At 42.7% G+C, this 26,812-nt stretch overlaps 2 protein-coding genes across 2 annotated transcripts; one reads left to right on the top strand and one right to left on the bottom strand.

The window, feature by feature from the left end:
* Positions 1 to 1,191: 1,191 nt before the first annotated feature.
* Positions 1,192 to 9,552, bottom strand: rnf25 (ring finger protein 25). The gene is made up of 11 exons (XM_083977894.1): positions 9,469 to 9,552; positions 9,066 to 9,137; positions 6,541 to 6,637; positions 6,317 to 6,384; positions 6,158 to 6,227; positions 5,517 to 5,588; positions 5,254 to 5,400; positions 4,395 to 4,484; positions 4,172 to 4,309; positions 2,628 to 3,005; positions 1,192 to 1,868 (listed from the first exon to the last, which is right to left on the bottom strand). The coding sequence occupies exons 1-11, from the start codon at positions 9,483 to 9,485 to the stop codon at positions 1,449 to 1,451; spliced, it is 1,569 nt and encodes a 522-aa protein (XP_083834020.1). The 5' UTR covers positions 9,486 to 9,552; the 3' UTR covers positions 1,192 to 1,448.
* Positions 9,553 to 11,713: 2,161 nt separating this feature from the next.
* Positions 11,714 to 26,753, top strand: anapc2 (anaphase promoting complex subunit 2). Its single transcript, XM_083977891.1, has 14 exons — positions 11,714 to 12,011; positions 13,546 to 13,795; positions 15,251 to 15,563; positions 16,645 to 16,777; positions 17,503 to 17,764; positions 17,909 to 18,028; positions 18,439 to 18,556; positions 18,782 to 18,960; positions 19,414 to 19,555; positions 19,682 to 19,757; positions 21,127 to 21,330; positions 23,022 to 23,154; positions 24,644 to 24,885; positions 26,255 to 26,753. Exons 1-14 carry the CDS (start codon positions 11,913 to 11,915, stop codon positions 26,462 to 26,464), a joined length of 2,481 nt encoding a protein of 826 aa, XP_083834017.1. The 5' UTR covers positions 11,714 to 11,912; the 3' UTR covers positions 26,465 to 26,753.
* The last annotated feature ends 59 nt before the right edge of the window (positions 26,754 to 26,812 follow it).

The raw sequence follows: 26,812 nt of genomic DNA on the forward strand, positions 1-26,812 counted from the left end.
TATGAAACTTTCAGTTTGTTGTGTACATAAAAACTGAGAAAATAAATGAAGATACATTTTGAATAAATAAAATAATAAATATTTTAATAGATATCACTATGAAAATTTCAGTTTGTTATGTGTTGTGTAAAAATGTGTTGCAAATGTTCTTAATTCATGTTTATATATGCAAATGAGGCACTAACTCATTAAATATGTCTATTTTTATATATATTTTGTATTTGCCTTTTATTGTTGTGTGGTGCTGGGACAAACAAACAAAATTTCCCTCCTTGGGGGATCAATAAAGTTAATTCAATTCAATTCAATTCAAATATGCGCTAATTTGCATATATTGCCAAGAACAGAATCACTGACATTGGATGATGCCAGATTCAAAAGCTTGGTTTCATTTTGTTGATACATATTGACATTAAAAGTATTTTTAATAATTGCAGTAGTAACTTATGGTTAAGTACTGTTCAAAGTACTTCCTCCTGTTTTTTGTGTTAATTTTCTGAATTGTCTGTCTGAAATAAAGAATTATATTAAGCATTAAATTAATAATAATTTGACAAATTGACACAAACATAAGATCCTAAAAATGTAGCCCTGATGGTCTTGCAAAGTTGTTAAAGGTGTACAGAAAAGAAAATTGAATTTGAGCCCACTTTGGGTGATAAAATTAATGTGATAACTCATCTTTCAGACGTTGTAGGCCAAACTTTGTGCAAAATTCTATTTTTGAGTAAATCCGGGATGAAAGTGTGTATTTTTTTTTTCGCATTGGATAATGCAGGCGCACGGATTATACGTCAGCCTGTACACGATTCACCAGCCACTGATATTGGATCCGTAATCCGTCATTCAAACGTCTGAGACACGCACACACACACGGAGCTCGGGCTCGCCCCAAGCTTTGAATATCCCGCCCGCTCGATAACGACCAATCAAATTCGTTTTCCTCACTCGGGTAAACTCGTGTTGCAGCTCGTGACAACTCGGCGCGACAAACAGACAAACGGCCATTTCTGTACACCTTTAAGGTTAATTATATATTTAGAAAATATACAGTAACCAGATCTGTCATAAATGTAATAAAATACAACATTTCCTTGTCCGGTGGCTTCGAATTACAGCGTTATTTTCACATGTCAGTGATTCTTATGTAAATAATATCACAGACAGACATGAAATGAAAACACGCTGACGTCCAGAGGAAATTTAATTCGTGGTTCTTTCAGGTCATATTGCATCACAACAAAAAACAACAACCATCGGTGTCTGATATCGGTGTGCATGAGAGGACGAATCAGAGACCGGGGCGATGGCGGCGGCGGCGATGTGCAGGAGGAGGTGAGGACACTAGAGCGAATGTCATTTCTGCTGCTGCTGCAGGGCTTTAATCTATGTAAACTCATGATGGAGGCACACACACGTTTGTTCATCGGCCCTCCTGTTGCCCTTTGTCATAGCACCTCCTCTCGTCCTCTCTCCCTCTCCGCCGCCGCCGCCTTCTGCTGGTAGCCGCGTCCGTGTCCCCTGTTGCCCCCGCCTCCTCTGCTGTACATGCTGTTGCCCCCGCCGCCTCCTCTGCTGTACATGCTGTTGCCCCCGCCGCCTCCTCTGCTTCTCGACGGCCGCCCGTCCCAGTGGTATCGTGAGGATCCAGGGCCGCCACCGCCATGCGCTGCGGGGCGGTGAGGGCCCCTCCTCCTTCCCCGATGACCTCGGCCGCCTGCAGAGTCGGCGGCGGCGGCGTTGTCGTTTTGGCACTCGGTCTCCAGAGCCGACTCTGCGTGGTGGTGGACGACGTCCCTGCGCGGCGGCTTCACCTCGCACTTTTCAGCAGCGTCGACGACGTGCATCTGAGGGTCGAGGGTCGTCTGCTGAGCTCACATTTAAACAAAATATTTGACAATTAAAACTTGTAATACAAAAAATATTTGCCTTATTGTAAGTGATAAACTTGGGAAGTTTTAATGGTGATATCTGTTAGTTAAAGCAGAAGTAAGCGATCCGGTCCCCACCCTCGTCTTGGATCTATTGGTCCTCGTCCCTACGTCACCACACTCAAGCGCATCCCTTGGCTGCACACACAGCCCTGCATGCCGTTCTCTCTCCTCATTGGATAAAAACTGTAGGATACGATAAATGTTTTCTCCTCGACTCAGAGCAGAGCAGAGGGACTGACAGACCCGTGTTTCAGACCAAACACTCTATATAAGTGATTGCTGTCGGAAGATATAACTATTTAAGACTTATATTAACACAAAAATATCGCTTACTTCTGCTTTAATGTAAGTGATAAACTTGGGAAGTTTCATGGTGATGTCTGTTAGTTAAAATGTTTACACTATTCATCTGTAGTGTCCCCCCTAAGAGCAGTTTACACCACAGATGTAGTTTGGATTCATTCAGACTTTACCTCCACATTTGCACCAGTAAGCAACACTACTGTTATTTATCCTGCTAAAATGTAAGATTATTGTGGATTATTACATTCATCAATCCTCTAATCAGCCAAACTTTAACAGTGAAATATCAACTCTCATCAGCTCGTCCACAGTTTCTGCTGGTGTTGTAGTCAGAGGCCGTTGCTGTATTCAGCACCAGTACTCATAATAATCAAGTGGCTTGATATTTACATTATTCCTCAGCTTTTCAGCGTTGGCGACGTGGTGCATCTGAGGGTCGAGGGTCGTCCGCTGAGCTCTGACCGGCCCTTCGGTCCAGTCCGGCCAGTTCGAGGACAGAGACAGTTTGTCCAGTTGCTCGGCGACGGGGGCCGCCGCCGCTCTGCCGTGATGCGGTCTGGACCGGCCCCCCCTCCTCGGCCCCCCCCTCGCCTGGTGCTGATGGCGCCTCGGGCCCTGACCTCCTCTGCAGTGGGACAGTCCGGGGGGAACAGACGGCTCCGTCCTCACGCCGCCGCCGCCATCAGGGGACACGTTAGAGGCCGAGGACACCTGGGGGCCGGGGCACGGGTCCGCGTCCAGGTTTCCGTTCTCAGCGACAGATGGAGGCTGTGGGAGCATGAATCAATTTAAATGTTTTTATTAAACATTAAAGGGGTAGTTCAACATTTTGGCAAATTGGCCCATTGCCATAATCCCTATAGTCATAGCAGTAGGTTCGTTACCTTTAATTGTCGGTGCAAGTTGTTTTTAGAACGGCGGAGCAGAGCCGTGAGCTGCTCAGAGCTACGCTACGGAGGCTCATGGGATTTCTTGGTTTCCCTCATCAAACTCATCAAATACACAATCCAACAACTCCACAACGCTCTGGTGGACAAGTTGTGACCTGCACATTCACCACGCTATGAGATAATAACAGAACGTTACCAGACAGAGTTGTTTTAGAGATAAATTCATGCAAAACCGCTGATGCGCGTTCCCGTTGGAGGCTGGTAACGTTCTGTTATTATCTCATAGGGTGGTGAATGTGCAGGTCAAAACTTTGATGAGGGAAACCAAGAAATCCCATGAGCCTCCGTAGCGTAGCTCTGAGCAGCTCGCGGCTCTGCTCCGCCGTTCTAAAAATAGCTTGCACCGACTTAAAGGTAACGTGTTTACTGCTATGACTATAGGGATTATGGCAATGGGCCAATTTGCCAAAATGTTGAACTATCCCTTTAACTGAATTTGTATTTTAACACTGTGATTTGTAGTTGGAGAAATAAAAGGAGGATTTTGTAACCTCATTAAACCTCATTAAAAACGGTGCATGCTCGAGTACCAAATGTACCTAATCCACATACTATTTTATCACAAGTTCCACCAACAAGTAAATGGTTTTCTGTTATTGATTTGGCAAATGCTTTTTTCAGCGTTCCAGTGCAAAGGAATCACAGTACTGGTTTGCGTTTTCTTTCAAGGGGAAGACATGGACGTGGACTTGATTACCCACTGGGTATTGTGAAAGTCCTACAATTTATAATGCTGCCTTGAAAGAAAACTTGGACAGTCTGTGTTTTCCAGGTGGAGGTGCGTTATTGCAGTATGTGGATGATTTCTGAAATAAAATATTGTTTAATAATATTAAACTGACAATAAAATGAGAGTTGGCTTTACAATAACAGTGTGTAGGTTCTTATGAAGTTGTCTGGTGGTTGGAGTCTGATATCGAGGCTTCGGACATGGACAGACATCATGTTACACTGCTGACATGTGTCCAGCTGATTGGTCCTCACCTCGTTGATGTGGATGAGAAAACGGTTCGATTCCTCCTCCGGGTCGATGATTCCTCCTTTTGACCTTTGTCTCTCCAGAAGCTTCTGGAGTTCAATCCACTTGCGCTGAAACTCTGAGCCGATCGCTGCTTCGTCCAGCTGAGAGACACAAAACAAAACACACACATTTTATTTCCCAGAAACAGCTGGAGATGTTCAAACAGTGGATCGGAGCTGGTGTCACCTCAGGCAGCTGTGGCGCCGGGGACGTCAGGAGCAGATCGACGTCGTACGCCAGCGGCTCTCGACACACGGGACACACCACGGTCAGCTCCTGTGGGAGGACTCAGAGTCAGGACTCGGTGTTTCTCAGCGACACAGAGGCTGTCGTTACACTACAGGCCTCGATGCCCAATTCCCATTTGTTGCCTATATCTGATTTTTTAAACTATCTATTTACATGTTTTATCAGAAGTGACCCAGATCTGATATCTGCACTTACACCTGCTTTGCCTGCGTGAAACAACCTGCTGAAGAGGAAATAAGCCAGTGAACTTTTTCAGGACGGGACAAAGCCTCTTGGACACATACTATGTACATTGTTTGTTTTTCCTCTCTTGATTTCTAATCGGCTCGTTTCAGTTTTTTCCGGTAGGCAAACGTGAAATCTGGTGTTTCTCTAACACGCTCTCTTTTTTCGCACTCCCTCGCTTGCCTTCGATTCGCATATAAATGAAATAGTCCAGGTCAGACCCACGTGTCAGTCACAGGCTACAGAGGTTCGGCGAAATGCGTGGGCACGGCAATTAATATTATAATTGATGTACGACATAGGACACGCATTGCCAGGAAAGATCCGATCTGTCTATTTAGACTGCAGACGTATTGGCTGATAATTCGATTTGTATCTGATTTATTTCCACATATAACAGGTAGTTTAGGGGCGTATTTGTCCCGTTTACACGTTCATGTTACAGATCCAATCTGAGCCACTTGAGAGGAAAACAAATCATAATTGGGCCACTTGAATCATGTAGTGTAAAGACAGCCAGAGTGACCACAGCAGCAGCAGCAGCAGCAGCAGCAGCAGCTCAAACTCAAACCTGACAGTCGGCTCTCTCTCTGGTCTTGTCCTCCTCCAGCTCCTTCTCCCGCTGGCGCAGCTCCCTCTCCGAGTGGCTGGCGTAGCGGCCGAGGCAGTGGGAGTGGAAGTAGTGGTAGCAGCTCGTCTTGGTGAACGTCTCCCCCTCCTGACCACACACACAGCACAGGAATATTTGTGATCATGATTAAAGACAAGAGACATTAAAGCACTTTTCATTTCATTTCACTGAACAGCACGAGGACGCTGTGACCGACAGCTCACCTTGAAGCCATAAAGGCAAATGACACAGTTTCCATGAGGAATGTTGCTTTCAGTCAAGATTTCTTTAGCTTTCTGGAGAAGAAATAAAGATGGAGGACGGTTAATACAAACAACATCGGTAACCCTTTAATTTACAGGCCGTTAATTATGTGATAATGTCAAGAAATAGCCTAGAAATAACAATTAATTGTGTCATAATGTCAAGAAATGGCCTAGAAATAACGGTCAATTTCATAGTAATGTGATGTTTTTGATGAAGGTAAAAGATTACATGTGCTTTTTATGCTTTGAATTTTTTGGGAAAGGCCAGAATTTTACTCCACCAAGTCCTTGCAGTTGTCAATTACAATCAATCGTTATTTCTTGCCTCTATTTCTTGACATTACTATGAAATTGATGGTTATTTCTAGGCTATTTCTAGACATAATGACAAAATTACTTGTTATTTCTAGGCTATTTCTAGACATAATGACAAAATTACTTGTTATTTCTCTGCTATTTTTTGATATCATCACATAATAACGGCCTGTAAATTAAAGGGTTACCACAACATCATGTCATGGTATCATTTACATTAACTCCACATACGATCATCTACATATTCTATTAAATAATAATGAAGAATAAAACCGTGTAATGACCTCGATGAGCTGATACAACACCGGTGAGCCCAGGCAGGACTGAGCCTCCACCTGAAGACACTTCTGGACACTAGGACAGAGAGGATGCACGTGATTATAATGTTTCACACTGGTTATATAAAACACGCACACACGGAGTCGACAGCTTCAGTTCATCACCTGCTGAGTTTGTCATCAGAGAGTCCGCGGGGGTTGTGGATGGAGATGGCCGGAGAAGACGACGGGTACTAGAGACAGAGACAGAGACTCTTCACTTATATTGATCAGATCAGCGAATATTCAACAATAACGAACACTTTGCATTTTGTTTCTTTCATGTTGCTCAATCAAATCCTGAGCCTGGACCAACAAGGTCAAAGGTCAAAGGTCACAGAGACAGGTACCTGCTGATCGAGGGTCAGAGTCAGGGTGAGTCGGACGAACTGGGAGACAGAGTCCTCTCCTGTGGACGGGTACAGGACCAGACTCACCTCCCAGCTCCTGCAGGACAGAGAGCAGCAGCTGCTTTAACAACAATACATATAAACTAAACTACAAGGAGAAACCTCTGAGGGCCGAAGTAAAGTCAGACGCCAACAAGGCCGACGCTGCAAAAACCAGCATCAACAAGAGACACACACTGTGAGCTCTCCATTTAAATATATATAAATATATGGAGGATTTATGTTTGTTTCATACAGACAGTTTACCAGAAACTAGAGAATACATTTCCTGAAGGAAATACGGGTGAATGCTGAAAGCTGAATGCCATTGCTGAAGCATGAACTGAAGAAATTGTTGAAACAATTCTGAATTAGCGGAAGAAAAAGGTAGAAGAAAATGTAGAAATCATGAATGTTGAAGTGTAACAGTTGAAGATTTAGAAGAGTTGAAATCTGCAGCTAACCTTACAGTAAAGAAAACTGATGAAACAGTGTTAAAATGGCTGACGCAGTGGGCCGAATTAAAGTCGGACGTCAACAAGGCCGACGCAGCAAAAACAGCATCAACAAGGTCCAACAAAGAGACACACACCATGAGCTGTGAGCAGACACTCTCCATTTAAACATATGGGGGATTTATGTTTGTTTGCTACAGAGAATTTACAAGAAATTATTCAACTGATGAAGCTGATTTACCTCAAGTTTAAACTTTGCTCTAATCCTGGACGACCTCATCTCAGCTGCGCTTCTTCTTCAGCTTGTACACATTTGTTTTTTTGACAATTATTGCTTAAATTATGGTCATTGGAAAGGCAAGGAAATTTTATTTGTACAGCCCATTTTTACACACAGTTTGTCTCAAAGGGCTTCACATGGCATCACAACAACATCCTCTGCCCTTAGACCCTCACATCGACTGAGGAAATACTCCATGGAAAACCCTTTTAACAGGGAAAAATAGGAAAACCTCAGGGTGAGGAGGGATCCCTCACCCAGGACGGACAGACGTGCAATAGATGTTGTTACAGACAAGAAAACTGTTTTATAGCATAGAATATGCAAAACATGGGAATGTTACAGGGTCTCTGCAGGTTTCACCAGCTCAAATTTAAGACTTTTTAAGACCATTATGTCTAAAATTATTTAAGACTTGAACACAATAATTCAACAAATTTAAGACATTTTAAGGCCTAAAATTTCGATTTTCAAATTTTAGACTTTTTAAGACCCCGCGGATACCCTGTGTTAGATAGATAGATGAATTTATTTGTCCTTTACAAGGAAAATTGTTTTCACCATTGTGTACAAACGGCCTCGAGAAGTGCAAATTACATTCCTTTACGTACATTCCCACATTTCATACACCACGAATACATAGAAATGTAAAACATAAAACCCCACACCCTGCCTAGTTTCCCACATTTACATGTACATTCCCCATGATTATGTTCTTTTCATTGTCTTATTTAGTTCAGCTATGGCAGATCGGGATGTGACACAAGTTGTGTCTTGTGAGTAGCCTATATATTATAGCTAAATATATTATTAGTCTTTCTGTTATAAGAAGGAGCACTCATATAATATTTATTGAATCTTTGGTTTCCATTAAAACAGTGGTTCTCAACTGGTGGGTCGGGACCCAAAAGTGGGTCGCGGACCCGTTCTGGATGGGTCGCGGACAGCTGGTCAAAAAAGTAAATTATATTTAATGCACATCTGATGTTGGACATGTCTTTTATTTTGAAAAATAACTTATATTGAAAGGCATGCGTCACGTGAACACATGCAGTTGTAATGCTCCTCCTCAGTTTCTTATTAATGTGGCCTGAATGCAGTGAATCTTGTTTTGTTTTGTGGGTCTTTATTTTGTGCAATTTGATATTTATTCACTTTTGTGAACATGCTCTGAATGCAGAGATGCATTAGAAGTCAAATATATCATTTTGTTGGTCTCCATTTTGTGCAGTTTGATATTTTTTTATTCTCCTTTAAATCCTCCTCAGTTTCATTCATGTGCTCTGAAATGCAGTTTGCTCAATAAAGAGCAAAATGAGTTTTTAAAGGCTTAAAAAAAATCTTGGTTTGAATTCTATGAAAGTTGGTCGTGACTTAATGATCATGGGAAAATGTGGGTCCCAGAGTGAGACTAGTTGAGGACCCCTGCATTAAAACATGTGAAATTAACTGAGGTGTAACTGTGATGACAGGTCACTGAACACACCCTCCTCCTCACAGGTACCAGGGTCTGATACAGGATATAATATCTCTTAATATCAGCTTCTGTCATTTGTTTTGCAGGTATTTTTTGTTGACACAGTGAAGCATCTGTAGGGAACAGGTAGTAAAACCTCAGTCTGTTCCCTGTCACAGTCTGTAACTCTACATGAAGAAGATGGGAGTCTCTGTGTCCATGTGTCTGTGTCTCTGTGTGTGACATGTTACCAGGTGTAAAAAACGCTGAAAAGACAGATAACAGCTTGTCTCACCCGTCCTCTCTCCGGTCCGCCTGCAGCTCGTCCAGGTAGATGGACTCTAGCACCTCGATCTCGGACTGAACACTGCGGAAAAAGGAGGAGAAAAGGAGGAGAAAAGGAGGAGAAACCCGCAGCAGTTAAACTCTGCACCTGTCTGTCTGTCTGTTTATTTATTCACAGTTATTTACCGAGCTCACACCGGGAGCGAGCTAACTTAGCGTTAGCATGTTAGCTCGGACACTGTGCAGCAGCAGCAGCTCTGACTGACCAACCCCACACTTCTTTTTCTTTCTTTTCTTTTCTTTTTTTTTTAAAACATCAGATTTGGGGTGAAGTGCCGTGACAGACACCGAGCAGGTTAAATGAACAATATGGTGTTACTGAGACATGCTGTCTTCTGTCAAAACAAACTCACTCGCACTCCGCTGCCATGATGATGTTTCTGTGAGAGCCGCTGGGTGTCCCGGCGTCGTTATCCCGATTCAACCAACCAACCAACCAACCAACCAACCACGCTTAAGAAAAGCACGTAAACGCACCACGAACTGAATCCGGTTATTTACGCCTGTCGCGGACAAGGGGGCAGTTGTCGGTCTGAGAAGTGAAGCTCACTTCCGCGTTCAAAAAGCTGCAATACCCTCGGCTGTCGCTGGGGGCTGGCTCCAGAAGGGAGCAACTCCAGTTGAGCCCCATGTTAAAATAGCCGATTTTACAGCTTTAAAAAACATATTTACAGCCTGGTACATTTCATTTTTTTGGTCTCAATCGATAGTTTCTACCCCCGCACACACTCTGAGGGGGGTGAATTTTTTTTAAACTCTACAGTTTTACTGTTATTAGGTTTAAAGTTCTGGCCAATCAGGGCGCAGAACCGTTGAGTGACAGGTCCGGCGACCGCTGCTTCGAGGCCAGTGGGCGGGCTCTCGGCCGGCCAACGGCCGCACCGCTCCAAATATGGCAAGTAGAATCCAACATGGCGCGGCTCAAACCCCCGTAGTAGCGGCACAAAACAGACTCCCCCAAACCAATGGGTGACGTCACGGACGCTACGTCCATTCTTTTTACAGTCTATGGTCGCGGAGCGTAACCCCAAGGGGGTGGATCTGACTACACGCAGGCGTAGCTCACAGTCGGCCATATGAGGACGGGCAACTTGCTCTGACTCTGGCTGCAGTTACAGTGCAGTAGATATGTGATCCAGTCATCTGCACTAAAAAAACGATTCATAACTCTGTGTAAAATAAATCAATATGTAGCTATTACTTTAACTATTTGCATAATGTCACTAAAATGTTACTTTTACAAAAAAATATATATTATTAAAATTATCCGTGATTCTAAATATGCTGCATCATAACTGCATAAACGTTCATAAAAATCAAACCATTTTGAAATCGGACAAAAACTGAGTAAGTTGTGGTCATTATAGCAGAATATGCACCATAGGCTTAGTGCTCTGAGGGAGAGAGTTGCCCGTTCCAAGATGGCCGCCGTACTGGCTACGCCGTGTCTTTGGGAAACAGCTGGGGGTGAGTCATCTAGTTCTTATATATATCTATGCGTAACCCTACATCCATGAGCGTAACCTCCGTATTCCCGAATACAAATCGCGTAACTACGGTTACGCTCAAATTGATAGTTTATTTTGAAAGTCTTTACCGGAAGGTGTAGGCCTACTTGCTGCGGTCATCATGAATGTCGACTGCCCTGGCCTGTAGTAAAAAAGTAAAATGAACTGTAAATTTGTAGCTATGTTGTAAAAGGAGGAAAGACAATGAATTCTAAATATTAGGTCGTAGTTATCCCAAGTCTCTACACTGGCGTCTTGTGGTCACAGTGCGTAATTAATTACATCGTTTGCAAAAGTTTTATTTTGGTGCTTTGACCGGAAGTAATACTACACTTAATATTTCCGCTTGACTAGCAGGTGTAATTACAAACTGTGGCCACCAGAGGGCGGACTTACCGGTAATCATGGTTACACCATAGACTGTAAAAAGTTACACACACAAATCTCCAGCGGAACAACTCTAACAAGGCTAACAGGACAGTTTTTTTTTGTAGTTTTTGTAGATTTAGTAACTTTACTCGTTAATGTTCAATTATGAGTGTCCACTGTCCGCGGGTGGCCAAAATTTGTGATTACACGGTGACGATGTAACGTTTTACATTGAATTTTGAAACCGGAAGTAGTACTACACTTAACATCGCTAGCTTTACGATTTTAGCATGTAGTTGTAGTTACTTGTCATGACCACTAGAGGGCACGCCATTAATAATTATAAATACAGACTGAGATTGGCACTTTTCATCGGTAAATGCTAGACAGCGGTTGTTAAAATAACTTATTATACGAATATCTAACGCAATTGTCATAATTATGCTAGTTAATGTTACACGGATAGCGTATCAAACGGTTACCATGGATTTAAACGGGGTGTTGCAGTTCATCGCTGTGGCCACTAGAGGGCAAGTCAGGCAAGTTAGTCAAGCTCACGTCATACCTGTTGTAAATACTTCCGGTGGATTTTCAAAATAAAACTACCTGCACCGCCAACAGTGGGGGGCGCGTCTGAGCATCTGCTTTCCGGTTTTTCCCCGCAGCTCATCGGAAGAAGAAGACGAAATCCAACGAAGAAGTAGAAGTAAACCCGCGATACGCAAACGTTATTTCATGTTCATAACAAAAAAAAAAAAAAAAAAAAAAAAAAGACATGAGCTTATTATTAGTTTAAACATTAATACAGCACAATGTCTGCTTGTAGACAGGCGTGTGCGGCGTTATTATAACACAACAAAGTGTCTGTAGATTAAATGTTAAATTACAAGTCGCGTTGTCTCTGAGGAAAGAGCCAGAAAATGGAGGAAACTGTGATGGAATCGGACTCGGTCGAAATCTCCGGATCTTCGTCTCAACACGGGGTCGCTGATGCCTGGGAAACTGTCACAGCAGCTCTGGTGAGATGTTTAGAGGTTTATTTATCAGCCAACACGTTTCTCTGACTCTGTGTGCGTGTGTGTTTGTAGCAGGAGGACCGTGAAGGCAGCACGCAGGGAGCCTGTTGGTGCTGCAGGGTCTCATTCAGATGTTAAACTATTTAATATAAACTGGCTTGTGTCGTTGATCACTAGTCAGTGGGATGTGACCGAGACAACTCAGCAATTAGTCCGATTGTTCGGCTAAATTCAGCTCAGTGTATTTCCTGGAAAACCTGGAATATGGTTGTCAAATGTCCAGGAAAAGCTTGAGTGAAAACTTGAAAACTACCGACTATTGTCTAACTATTGTCTCCTCTGCTGAGTGACAGATAGATAGTTTACAGATAGCTGTGTTGGATGTGGTTTAAAAGAACAAAAACAACATGTTTTTGCGTTGTTCTATGATAAATTTGTCTTTATTCTAAGCATGTAAGAGATTATTTCATAGATAAGTTAAAGCCATTGATTGCACATCTTTATACAGACTTCTGGGAGAGAGAATGAGAGAGAAGAATAAACATTGAAACAAACTGGTTAAATGTCCAAAATAAGATACAGCTGTGGAAAAGACTTCTCCAAAGCCTGGACGGGTCATAGGATGTGTTAGTGTTATGGTGTGATAACATGTCTGTCAGGCTGTAGCAGCTGCAAAAGTCCTGGAAAATGATTTAAAGAAAAGAGTGGGAACCCTGATTTTTGGTTATTTTCTGTCTCTACCGGCTCTTTACATCTGTCTTTACACAAACCACCAACATCCACTGTCCCTGTTAATATCCGGTGTATTTATTCAAATGTAAGAAGAAGTAATAGGAGAAACGCATCATGACTAGAAGTCAGAGTCAGAGTTTATTTGCCATTTGCACTAAAATCCGTATTGGAAAACAACTGCGAGAGATTCACACTTAAGACTGTGAAACAAACATATCCAATCCAATCCACTTTATTTATATAGCATGTTTTAAAAACAAAAAGGTTACCAAAGTGCTGCACAAGTAACAGATACAAAAACACTAAAATAAATAAAGTTAAAGTTAAAATACAGTAAATTAAAAGCATATAAAAGCACAAAGAGGATCAGACAAAACACTAAGAAATATAAAAATACAATAAAAGACGAACAGAGACCACACAACTCTCATGCTGTATTAAAAGCCAAGGGGTAAAAATGAGTTTTAAGACGAGATATAAAAGTATCCAGGGTGGGGTAGCTCATAGGTAAATGATAAGACAGCTGGGTACATACAACTTAAAATAAGATAAGAAGGACAGTAACCCCAGATATAGGCCCACAGTCATCTAAAAAGAAACACAAGTACAAAACATTTGCCCTAAAAACATTGATGAGAATACAAGAAAACATATTAAAGTGCAGGAAAGAGAGTTCACAGGTCCATGTTTAGCACCATTTAAAAAAAAAAGGTTCAAATAACAGTAGTAAGAATAATATTACATAAATACTTCTGTTCTGAGTGCAACAGTGAATCCTGAGTCTCTTCTCTCTGTCCATGTCCAGGTGTCCCCCGGCTCGGCGGTGGCGGACCGGACCCTGTTCGACTCCCTGGCCCTGCTGTGTGGTCAGGGTCTGGGCCCGCTGCTGGGCGGCTGGCTGCTGGAGACGCTGCAGATGAGTCTGTCCTCCTCCGTGGTTCCCGAGTTCTGGTCCGGACTCAAACAGCCGGAGAACGAGCTGGAGGAGCGCGGCCGGGCCTGGGTGCTGCTCACCGCCTTCAGGACGCTGCTGGACCGACTGGCACCGTTTCTGGGCAAGTAGAAACCTGGGGCGGATTCACCAATATGTCCTATAGATTTGAGAACTTTGATTTCAAGAATACCATTTATTCTTAAAGGAATAGTTCACCAAAAAATGAAATTCAGTCATTGTTGACTGCTGATGCTGATGAATAATCCGGAGTAGTTTTTTATTCCTCAAAGTGCATCTGGAGACCCGGGAGGGGGGTTCGTAGTCCAACGAAAACTTTATATGAGAGTCACGACACAAAAACGTCCATAAAACTACACAAAAACCATTTAATATTCCTCCACACTGCTCGTCTGCTGCAATCCAAGTGTCCTGAAGGGATATAGTCCAGAGTTTACTGGAAAAAAAGTCATTTAGGACATTTTTACAGTGTGAACCTGAGAGTGCGCCCCAGGCAAATTCAATACAAGACTGTTTAGGCTGTAAAAATGTCCTAAATGAAGTCGTTTCGAGTAAACTCTGGACTATATCCCTTCAGGATTCACTTGGATTGCAGTGGACGAGCAGTGTGGAGGAATATTAAATAGTTTCTGTGTAGTTTTATGGACGTTTTTGTGTCAGGTGCTATTTCAGATTTCAGATTTATTTATTTTTGTAAAAATGGGAACAGTACATATTGATGGACATTGACATGTAAATATGTGGGATTGTAGCCAAGTGGCTAATTTCCATCCCCAGTCCCATTGGCAGGTTGATGTTAGACATAAAAAACAATGACGATAAAAAGTACAAAAAGTAAAAAGTACAAGAGGCAGGACTAGGACAACAAAACACCTTGACATCTTACACAAAACATATATGAACGAGATACATAAACCACCAGTTAACTGACCATAGACGGTTAAAAGAGTGGGTAAGGGGACCAAAAGATTACTGAGAAGTTATAAAGTGCTATAGTGCTAGTTAAAGTGCTATGTGCTAAAGTGCTATTGACTCTCATATAAAGTTTTCGTTGGACTACGAACCGGCCTCCCGGGTCTCCAGATGCACTTTGAGGAATAAAAAACTACTCCAGAGTATTCATCAGCATGAGGGTGAATTTCATTTTTTGGTGAACTATTCCATTAAGAAGGTTTTGGGAATCTGGCCCCTGGACTGGATCGGTTCTGATGGGGTCACTGGTTTTCTGTGAAGTTCTTTTAAGAACTTTAAAACTTTATCTATTTTCTTTTCTTTTACTTTTATTTGCTCTTGCTTTTAACTCTGTTTTTAGTGTTTGTTTTTATTCTGTTTTATGCTTCTTTTTTTAAATGTTTTGTCTTTATGTAAAGCACATTGAGTTGCCTTGGTATGAAATGCGCTATATAAATAAAGATGCCTTACCTTGCCTTGAATGTGAATGAATGTGAGCAGCAGCACTCAAACCTTCCTCCTCCTCCTCCTCCTCCTCCTCCTCCTCCTCTTCCTCCTCCTCCTCCTCTTCCTCCTCCTCCTCCTCCTCCTCCTCTTCCTCCTCTAGACGGTCTGGAGCGGTTGGGCTCGTGGCAGGACGAGGGCCGTGGCGGTCTGCGCGGCCCGGGGCCCGGCGGCCTGCGGGAACGGGCCTTCACCATCATCCGGGCGCTGCTCCTCTTCTCCCCGTCGCCCGTCCTGCAGGAGCGCGTGCTGGAGTTCTACAGCCGGACGTTCTCCGTCTACATGAACCAGGAGGGGGAGACGGAGGACGGGGCCGACGTTCCCGAGGGAGGCGTCTGTCCCGGCTGCGGCGTTCCCGCTCAGCGCTGCTGGTGTCAGGAGGCTCTGGAGCAGCTGCAGGAGCTCAGCCACATCCTGTCAGTGGACGCAGTCAAACATTTATCTTAGTAGTAGTAGTTAGGGTTGCAAAGGGGCGGAAGATTTCCAGTAAATTTCCCAGAAACTTTCCATGGGAAGTTAAGGTTGGGAATTTTGGAAATATTCCAAATTGGAAACTTTCCATGGGAATTATGGGAATTTATGAGAATTATCGGGAATTCATGGGAATTAACTCAAAATTGGGTGTAATTTAAACAAACTGTATCATTTCCAAACGTAAATATTTTGTTTTGTCATAAGCAGACATCCATGCAAAATAATACAATTAATAAAAAACACGACATTTCAACAGATTTCAAAAAGTAAAATGAAATTTTCCCCAACTATATTTAAGTTCCTCGTTAAGGGCCAACCTTCAATTTTGTAAATTTCTGCTTTATTCCCATATATTCCCGTTATTTCCTGTTAATTCCCAAATATAACTTCCCAGAATTTTGCAACCCTAGTAGTAGTAGTAGTAGTAGTTTATTTGATCTTTTACACAAAATTGTTTACAGTTGAGCATCAATCACAGTCAGTCAACCTTCCATAAAACCATCATTCGTTCAACTAGTTCATAAATAGATCGAAAAGGTGTAGGCTGAAGCTATATAGCTTATAAATGCCTACTACCCTTTAATTAATTATTTCAGTAAATCCATTAGAGCTCTTCATGGTTTCAGAGTCATAGAAAGAAACAAGTATCCAATAATTAACAAATGAAGCCAAAAAATACAATAAATAAAGAAACAGCATTACAGTTGCAATCAACACCCAATTAATCAATCCTGTTTATAGCTTTCTATCATACTATGATTTAATCTATTTTTAAATTGTGTTATGTTTTTGCTTTGTTTGAGATCCTCTGTCAAGCTATTTCACAGTTTTACTCCCGCCACAGAGATACACATGCTTTTTATGTAGTATTTATTCTTGGTTGGGAGTAAATTTTTCTTGGCTTTGTATATTATCTGTGCAGTTTTAATTTTTACTAAGTCAGCAAACTTTAATACTCTCCATTTGATGTTTATGTTGTTAATTGATAATTAATAATTTGATTGATCTTTTCTGTGGTTCCAGGTCCAAGCTGCAGCTGCTGGAGTGGGTCAGCTCGGAGGCCGTCACCTCCATCCTGCACAAGCTCATCGAGCAGCGGATGGAGCAGCACTGCAGGGGCGAGTACGAGTGCTCCTTCCTGCTGGAGTTTCAGGAGGTGAAACAACAACGTCTGTGAAACTTAAAGGGATAGTTCAACTTTTTTCAACATAGCAGTAGGTTCGTTACCTTTAATTATCGGTGCATGTTGTTTTGAGATCGGCGGGGCAGAGACGTGAGCTGCTCAGTGAACACAATGGAGGTGAACGGTACAGGTCCCCTGTCCCTCATCAAACTCATCAAATACACAATCCAACAACTCCACAACATTCTGGTGGACAAGTTGTGACCTGCACACTCACCACGCTATGAAATAATCATGAAACATTATGTAACATTACGACACATGAAGCAAATACTCTGAACTACTTGCGCTTTTGAAATCACTCCGCCCAGCAGCCGTGTCTGGGATGTAGTTCCGGCTGCATTTCCCTCTAAAACAACTCTGGTAACGTTCTGTTATTATCTCATAGCGTGGTGAATGTGCAGGTCACAACTTGTCCACCAGAGTGTTTTGGAGTTGTTGGATTGTGTATCTGATGAGTTTGATGAGGGTATACCGGGGATACCGTTCACCTCCATTGTGTTCACTGAGCAGCTCACGTCTCTGCCCCGCTGATCTCAAAACAACATGCACCGATAATTAAAGGTGACGAACCTACTGCTACGAATAGGTAGGATAGGAGAATTTGCCAAAATGTTGAACTATCCCTTTAAATAAGTTTTATCTCCTCGTTAGCTGTGTGGTCTCTGATTCATCCTGTGTGTGTTTTTGTGTGTCAGTGGCTGGAGCTGGTGCTGGGCTGGCTCAGCAAAGTGTTTGCCAGTGAGACGGACTCGGAGGGTCCCGTCCCTGCTCCCAGCGTTCCCAGCGTTCCCAGCGTTCCCAGCGTTCCCATGATTCCCATGACACCCGGCGCTCCCAGCAGCCAGAGCGGCCAGCCCACCAGCTCCATCCTGAAGCAGTGGAGATGCCACATGCACCAGTTCTTCTGCAGGATCTACGTCAACATGCGGATCGAGGAGCTGTTCAGCATCATCAGAGGTCAGAGAGGAAACGGCTCGTTACCGGTTTCGACTGGTTCTGTAAATCCTTAAAAACTCATCTCACACTAAAGGAACAATCGTCTTCCTCAGGTTTCTGCTTCCACGTGTTGAGTTTGAGGTTTCCTTGTTTCCTGTTTCTCAGATTTCCCAGAATCCAAAGCTGCCATCGAGGATCTGAAGTTCTGTCTGGAACGAACCAATCAGAGGCAGCAGCTCCTCACCTCGTTAAAAGCAGCGTTTGAGAGTCGTCTCCTGCACCCAGGTCAGCGCCAGTGAGCCGAGTTTACAGCTCGTATGAAACCGTACTGACCCGAATATAAGACGACCGCCCTTTTTCAAGACCGGAAAAATACTTTTTTAAGACAAAATCAAAGAAAAAATGAATCTTTTTTATTTATTTATTTTTTTTACTTTATTTATTAAAAAATGTATTTTTTCACAATGGTAACATGACAAATCCATTTCCCTTCATATAATTTTTTTTTCTTTTTTACAGCTGCACATTATCTTAACCCTTATAATCAAAAGTTGTAGAATAATGCAGTACGATAAAATGATAATAAATAGAACATAAACTCAATTATACAGATTTAAAGTGAGAAAAAAAAGTAAAGGAAGATAATTTATGGAATATACGTATATCTCTGTCTCTGTGTCTCCGTCTGTCCTCAGGAGTTCACACCTCTGACATCCTCACCGTTTACATCTCGGCCATCAAGGCGCTCAGAGAGCTGGACCCGTCCATGGTCATCCTGCAGGTCGCCTGCCAGCCCATCCGCAAATACCTCAGGTCAGTGTCCCTTTTTCTTTTTTTATTTGCCTTCAAAGAAAGAAAAAAAGTGACATACAACTCCTTAACAATAATAAATAAATCTTTATTTGAAGAGAACGACTATAAAAGATGAAAATAAAAAGCGTAGAATTTGATCGAAAGCACAAACAGACGAGTAGAGACGGTTTCTACTCTCACACTCAAACAGCTGACGTTGTTTTAATCCTCTGTGGTGCGTTCAAGGACGCGTGAGGACACGGTGAGACAGATCGTCGCCGGTCTCACCGGAGACGCCGAGGGCTGCACCGACCTGGCGTCGGAGCTGTCGAGAGGAGACCCCGTCACCCTGGAGATGCAGGACAGCGACGAGGAGGGAAACCACCCGGAGGACTGGACCCCAGACCCCACCGACGCCGTGCCAGGTCAGTGAACGCATCACGGGCGTGTCACAGGGTTCCTACACATTTGAAATTTCCAAATTCCAGACTTTTTCCAGACTTCTCGGTAAAAAAAATTCCAATTTGTGATATCTGAGTAAATAGATGTGCATAATATAAAAAAATCATGCAATTAATCATTTGTTTTCATTGTTCTGAATGTGTATGCCATTATATAACCAAATAATTTCCAGGTAGATAGGTACAATATGGCATACAAATTAACCCAAATCACTTCAGATTAAGACCAAACCAATAAATAAATCGATTTCCTTACAATATTTTCCATTTCCCATACTTTTCCAGACCTGGAAATGTATAAAATCAAATTCCATACTTCTCCATACTTGGCGTAGGAACCCTGGTGTTAATGTGCAGGTGGCGTTCAACGATCTGACAAACTAACTAACTAACGTGTCTCTTGTGAACGTCTGTCAGATAAAATGGGCTCGAAGCGTCGCTCGTCTGACATCATCAGCCTCCTGGTCAGTATCTACGGCAGCAAGGACATCTTCATCGACGAATACAGAGCCGTGCTCGCCGACCGCCTGCTGCACCAGCTCAACTACAACACCGCCAGGTACGTCTACACACACACACACACACGCTGATGTCCAAGGTTTAACTCGATAGATTTTATTTAATTTTCAGATTTGAATCACTTTCGTGTTTTTTATTCAACCTCGACATGTTTGTGTGTTTGCAGGGAGATCCGTAACGTGGAGCTGCTGAAGCTCCGGTTCGGGGAGTCTCACATGCATTACTGTGAGGTCATGCTGAAGGTAAAAACACACACACACTCTGACACACACAAGTGATCTGAAAACACTGACTCAGGTTTCCAGCTGCAGAAGAAGCCGACTTTCACTCGTGTTTACGACAGAAAATAGATAAAATAGGATTCAACTGTAAATCTGTGATTCCCTCTGTGGACAGGGACAGGAAACAATAAAACTGTCTCCGTGATGCGTCTCAGGGCCTTTTTCCATTTCTCCACACTTGGCTGAGTGCTCTCGGTCACGCACACACTTTGGTGACGTTTTGCTGGTGGAACGTACATTCCCATACAATGTGCAGCATGTACGAAGTGGCCAAGTGCACTTTAGAAGCAATCGGGACAAACTTGACAAGTGCAGCCTGTCATCTGAGTGCTATTGTGCACACTAGCACAACTCCGACACACACACACACACACACACACAGCACAGCAACAGTTTTAATAAACAGTGCTGCTGGATCACAGTCTCATCTACTCCAAAAGTGTCTCTATGCACAAGATTCGAATCATAAATGTGTAAACACAACTCCGTAAGAAAAAAAAAGAGAAAAACACATCGGATTAAAGGGACTACGAGGAGTTTTGGAAAGCAAAGTGTTTTTACACTCCATTTCCCATGAGCCTCTGCGGGCACGGTGAAATTCTTGGACCGGCACAAGACGGCTGAAAGCGAAAACATTTGCCAAGAATGTTTTCATTACTCAAGAATGAAAGTCGGAGGTTCAAAGACGATCAGATACCGTCGTAGTTAAACGGCGATTCGGGCAGCGTCTGTAAAACCGAAACTAGGAAATGCTGGACGAGTCGACCACTAAATAATAATATCAAAATAACTATAAAGACAAAACGATATATTTATCGAAAATGGACCCATTAACAAGTGTGGGTAACATAGATTCATCCGCATTAATATGAGACTCTTTTATAACCAAATACAAACTCCTCGTTGTCTCTTTAAACAGAGCGTGATGAAAAATATTCACATAAGTTATAATCAATAGAGAAAATTCCTAATTATGTGATAACAGGTCAAAAATGATCAGATGTAAAGGTAAATGAAGCCTACAAAGTACGTTATATAAGATTTAAAAGTCATAATTATGAGATAGAAAGTCAAATTCATTTTATTGAAATTTATCCAGTGGTGTTTCCCAAACATGGATTGTGTCTCCCGGTGACAGCAGACTTCCCCAGCTGGTGCATTGTGGGATTTATACTTGGCCAAATACCGCTCAGGTGCGGTCTTGCTGTACTTTTGGCCGTTGGAGAAATGGGACACACTTGTGCACTTACACTAAGCCCATAAACGCACACGCCAAGGCTCTAAGTAACATCTAAACACTCAGTCTCTCTCCTCTCTCTCTCTGGTCCAGGACATGGCCGACTCTCGCAGGATCAACAGTAACATCCGCGAGGAGGAGTCGCGGCTGAGCGAGGAGGAGCAGCCGCCGCTCTCGCTGTCGTCCATCATCCTGTCCTCCGAGTTCTGGCCGCAGCTGAAGGAGGAGAAGCTGGAGCTGCCGCCGGTCGTCTGCCAGGCCATGGAGGCCTACACGCACCGCTACGAGAAGCTCAAGGTGGCGCTCGCCTGCTGAGAAGCGTCACACAACAATCACAAGAAGAGAAACTGAAGCTGAAGGAGTTTTTTTTTCTTGTGTATTTATTATTTGTATTGCTTTTTTAACAGAAAAAATAGATACAAATTAACAAGAGATGGTGGTGCTAAACAGAACAGTACAGTTTCTTCTTACATGAGACAAACAGGACATATAGTATGTATAAAATAAATGGCACAACAGCAGAATAGCACTAATTCAGTTATTACAGGGTTCTTACGGATCCTTAAAAAGTCTTAAAAGGCATTGAATTCATTAATCTAAAAACAAGGCCTTAATTGGCATTAAAATGTCTTAACATTTTTAAGACCTTTGAAAAATTGATTTAACACTTGGTAAGTGGGATTTTATGATTGTAATTAGTCTCAAATCTCAAAATAATTGGTAACATTCTGACATAGAGAAGTTAGTGGCGGCCGTCACAGCTAAATCTCTCACCGCCACCAGCTCCCAAGACAGTTCATAAGACTTTTTATGCATTTATTTTGAAAGGACAGCTGCGGTAAACTTGCGCGAGTTTGTAGTTTTCACCAAAGTCCGTACTTTTAATGGAAACACACAGAACTCAAATTTCTTTTAATGCGCATTTCCCAGTTATTTGAATCACTTTGGATGGAAACAAACAGTACCGACGAGCAAACGTGTCCTTTATTTTATATGTTATTTTTTAGTTTATCATCTCTCCACAACTCCACAGCTGTTAAATGATGTCACTCACTCACTCATAGCCCCCCCCACTCCAATCATTCATGTAGCAGTCGCTTTACCTTGGACCATAGGAAAGTGGGTAAAATTGTCGTCAACGTTTTTGTTGCATTTGTGAAGTCGGTCTTAAATTTCATTTCAAGTGGCTTTAAAAACGTCTTAAAAAGTCTTAAATTTAACTTGGCTTTAGCTGTAGGAACCCTGTATTAGACATTAAATCGAGAAAAGGTTGCCAGACTTTAAAAAATATTTCCTCTTTGGCAGATATAATATACCTGATTTTCTCCAAGTGTAATACATTTCCCAGTTCTCTCAACCACATTTCAAATGTAGGAGCACTTTCAGATTTCCAAGACTGTAAAATTAATTAGCTTTCTGGCTAACAATGTTGAAAGGGAAATAGCCTTAGCTTCACAACTACTTTTCACATTATCTGGATTGGCCTAACCCCAAACAACACGGTGAATGGGTCTGGGTTACATGGATGTTTAAAGGCCTTAGTGAAGAACTCAAACAAGCCGCCCCAAAGTGATTGTAGCTTATGACATGACAAAAATAAGTGGGATAGTGTCCCTTCTTCACTTTGACACTTAATACATTGGGATGACACATCTGGAAATATTTTTCTGCAACCTGGAGGGAGAATAGTGTAGTCTATCTATGTACTACCTTGAATTGTATCAAATTATGTCTTGCATTGATTGAGCTACCATGAATATTTTTGATACAATTCTCCCATATCTCATCTGAAATTTCCCTATCCAATTCTCTCCCCCAGGCCTCTTTAAATGAGTCCGACAATGTGTTATTCACGTTCTGTATTATTCCATAGAGTTTAGATATTTTACCTCTTGTATATGGTTTGATTTGAAAAAAAACTGTCTAATGCTACGTGCTGAGGTTTACGTTCGTATTGTGGAACAGGTTTGTTTGCTCCTGTGTTTCAGGCCATGCGGACGCTGAGCTGGAAGCCGCACCTCGGCTCGGTCACTCTGGACGTGGAGCTGGAGGATCGAACCCTCACCAACCTCACCGTGTCGCCCATCCACGCCGCCATCATCCTGCACTTCCAGGAGAAAAGTAATGACCTCATCTTTCGTTTCCCAGTCGGCCTAACGTTTTTTTTTCTTTCTTTTTTTTTTCCCAGAATCTGATTTTATCATTAAGTTAAGTTAAGTGAAGATCCTGGGAAGCGTTCTGGGAAATCCTCGTTGTCTCCCAGTTCCTGTTCCCGTTCCATCTTAACGAGATTAAGATGGAACATGTTGATTTAGATTTATAATGACGATATTGTCTATTGTGTTGTAGTCACCAGCCGACTGCACCGAGGCTTCTTCACTGTAAACTCATGGAGAATGAAAAATCTGCCAGTGGGAGATTACACAGGATTTTCATATTTCATATTTCCCATAGCACTTAAACGCTACAAATCATGATGTTTTATAAATTTAAAGAATGAGTTCAGACACTAGTTGTGTTTCCATTAACCCCTAGAAAAACCTAAATATTGCAATAAAAAACAGGTAATGGAAACACCTACATTTAAAAAAAATGTAGGTGGCAGTTTTTCATCAAGCAGTCTCTGAATTTCCCTCTAAAACAACTCTGTCTGGTAACGTTCTGTTATTATCTCATAGCGTGGTGAATGTGCAGGTCACAACTTGTCCACCACAGCCTTTTGGAGTTGTTGGATTGTGTATTTGATGAGATGACCATTAACAATATCACAGAAAAGTCAATTTCCAGTAGTTCAACCCCAACCAAGTATTGAGTGCATATACAGTAGATGGACATAGTTTTCAGAAGGCCAACATTTCTATATTAAAAATGCTTTAAAAAAATAAAAACCATTGCAATATTTCAATTTTGGAGATACTGAATTTTAGGTCTTCACTGAATGTTAGTCATAATTATTACTATTAAAATACACTGAAGAAATAAAGACATGGGATTTAACATCCCATTCAGTGTGTAATGGACATATAGGTCTATATAATGTGTTAGTTTCACTTTAATTGAACACATCCTACATCACGGAGGCGACGTCTCTCCTTCACCTCTGAAACGGGGCAGAGCTCCGTGGGAGACACCTGCCTGACACATTGGAGGTGAATAGGAAGGCTGTTACCAGTATAATCAGAGACCATGAATGAGTTCGCCTCAGTTTCACGTGATTGTCACTGTCAGCCTGTTAGAAAAACATTTTACTGACCCCAGCTGAGACGCTGAGACCCCCCCCCCCAACTCAAAAACAAAAACTCTTCGGATCTGAACGATTCACACAAGTCACCTAATTGGTCATGAAAAAAGCGAGTTTCGCTTTTCGGCGCGCTGTTTGCATCCCTGTAATAACTCAGGCGGTGTCACACAATAACACGTCCCTGTGAAAAACCAAACAACAGTTCCTTCTGAGTCGTGAAGTCAGGTTCAGTCCAGTCTGTGTTTGTGTTTGTGCTGTCGGCGACTTTGATTCAGTGAGAACAGACCTGAGGTGTTTCAGTCCGAGCCAACGTTTGTGGTCCGTTTGTGTGTGTGCTCACTCACTCACTCAACTCACTCTCTCGCTCAGGTTCTTGGACGCTGGAGGAGCTGAGCATGAAGCTGGGCGCGCCGAAGGAGCTGGTGCACAGGAAGCTGGCGCTGTGGCAGCAGCAGGGCGTCCTGCGGGAGGAGGCGGGGGGGCGCTACTACGTGGTGGAGACGGGCTCGTCCAAGGAGAAGATGGAGAGAGGAGTGATGCTGATCGACAGCGACGAGGAGAGAGACTCCAACACCACCACCCAGTCGGAGCAGAGGGAGGAGAAGCTGCAGGTGCGCACACAACACACACACCATACACACACACACACACACACACACACACACACACACACACACCAGTGGTGGACAGTAACGGAGTAAATGTACTTGAGTACTCTACTTAAAGCAGAAGTAAGCGGAATATTTGTGTTAATATAAGTCTTAAATAGTTGTATCTTCCGACAGCAATCACTTACATAGAGTGTTAGGACCGAAACACGGGTCTGTCAGTCACTCTGCTCTGCTGTAAGCCGAGGAGAAAACTTTCCTTGTATCCTACAACCTTTATCCAATGAGGAGAGAGAACGGCATAAAGGGGCGGTCCTCTCTGTGTGTGCAGCCAAGGGATGCGCGTGAATGTGGTGACGTAGGGACGAGGGCGGGGACTGCTAACTCCATCGGCTGACAAGAAGTTAGCCAAAACGACCGGATTTGTACTTTACTTGAGTATTAGATTCCTTTGGTACTTATTACTCTTACTTGAATACATTTCCAAGACACATATTTTTACTTTTACTCGAGTTCATTTCTAGAAAGGCTGAAAAGTACTCGTTACTTTCAGGTCTGCTCTTATTTATTTATTTTTCTAAAATCCTATTGAACACAAGCTGTGTTTGTCAAAGAAGGAAACCCTAACCCCTAAAAGCAGCACATCAGTGCAGGTGGTTTCAAAGAGTTCATTCTCAGAAACAAGAGTTAAAAGGTCCTTAAATTCATTTAGAAAAAATTATAGTAATTCATTGATGTGAAAAATAAGAAATTTACTCTTACTTAAAGTAAATTTAAAAGCATGTACTTTTGGATAATTAAAGCAGAAGTAAGCGATCTGGTCGTTTTGGCTAACTTCTTGTCAGCCGATGGAGTTAGCAGTCCCCGCCCTCGTCATGGATCTATTGGTCCTCGTCCCTACGTCACCACATTCACGCGCATCCCTTGGCTGCACACACAGAGAGGACCGCCCCTTTATGCCGTTCTCTCTCCTCATTGGATAAAGGTTGTAGGATACAAGGAAAGTTTTCTCCTCGGCTTACAGCAGAGCAGAGTGACTGACAGACCCGTGTTTCAGACCAAACACTCTATGTAAGTGATTGCTGTCGGAAGATATAACTATTTAAGACTTATATTAACACAAATATTCCGCTTACTTCTGCTTTAAGTACCTTTAAAAGCAAGTACTTTTTTACTCTTACTCGAGTAACATGTCGACTGAGCTACTTTTACTTGTAACGGTGTAAATTTTGACCAGTAGTATTTGTACTCTTACTCAAGTACTGGGGTCGATCTCTGACAAACACACACACACACACATAGAGTCAAACATACGACAACAGTTCACAGGATGCCAAGACGCCTCTAAAACACTGGCTCTCTGTCCCTGCAGCTGTTCTGGGCCTACATCCAGGCCATGCTGACCAACCTCGACACCATGACGCTGGAGCGGATCCACTCTATGCTCCGGATGTTCGTCGCCACGGGGCCCGTTGTTACGGAGATGGACGTCAACGAGCTGGAGGCCTTCCTGCAGAGGAAGGTGAGGGACCATCAGCTGATGGTCTCTGCAGGCGTCTACAGACTCCCCAAAGCCAACTGACCAGGGAGGAGGAGGAGGAGGAGGAGGAGGAGGAGGTGGCAAACTGTTCAAGTGTGATGCTGCGTTTAAGTGCTGTGGGAAATATGAGAATCCTCTTCTCCTTTTGCCTTTGGGAGAGAAGAAACTCTCACAGACTCAGATGAACGCCTCTCAGACTGGATTTTCCTGTGGGAATGAATACCATACAATATTATGAAGGCTATTACTCTGAAAAGTTTGGATTTCAAAATAAAAGCACTTCAAGACTCTTCTTGAGCTTCTATCTAGACATTGTCAGTGCTGCTACGTTGTGTGTGTTATTGGCGTAACCGACTGATAAATGATTATAAAATCTCTCGTGTGTCTTTG

This window comes from Trachurus trachurus, assembly GCF_905171665.1.
Source record: "Trachurus trachurus genome assembly, chromosome: 8".
Lineage (NCBI taxonomy): Eukaryota > Metazoa > Chordata > Actinopteri > Carangiformes > Carangidae > Trachurus > Trachurus trachurus.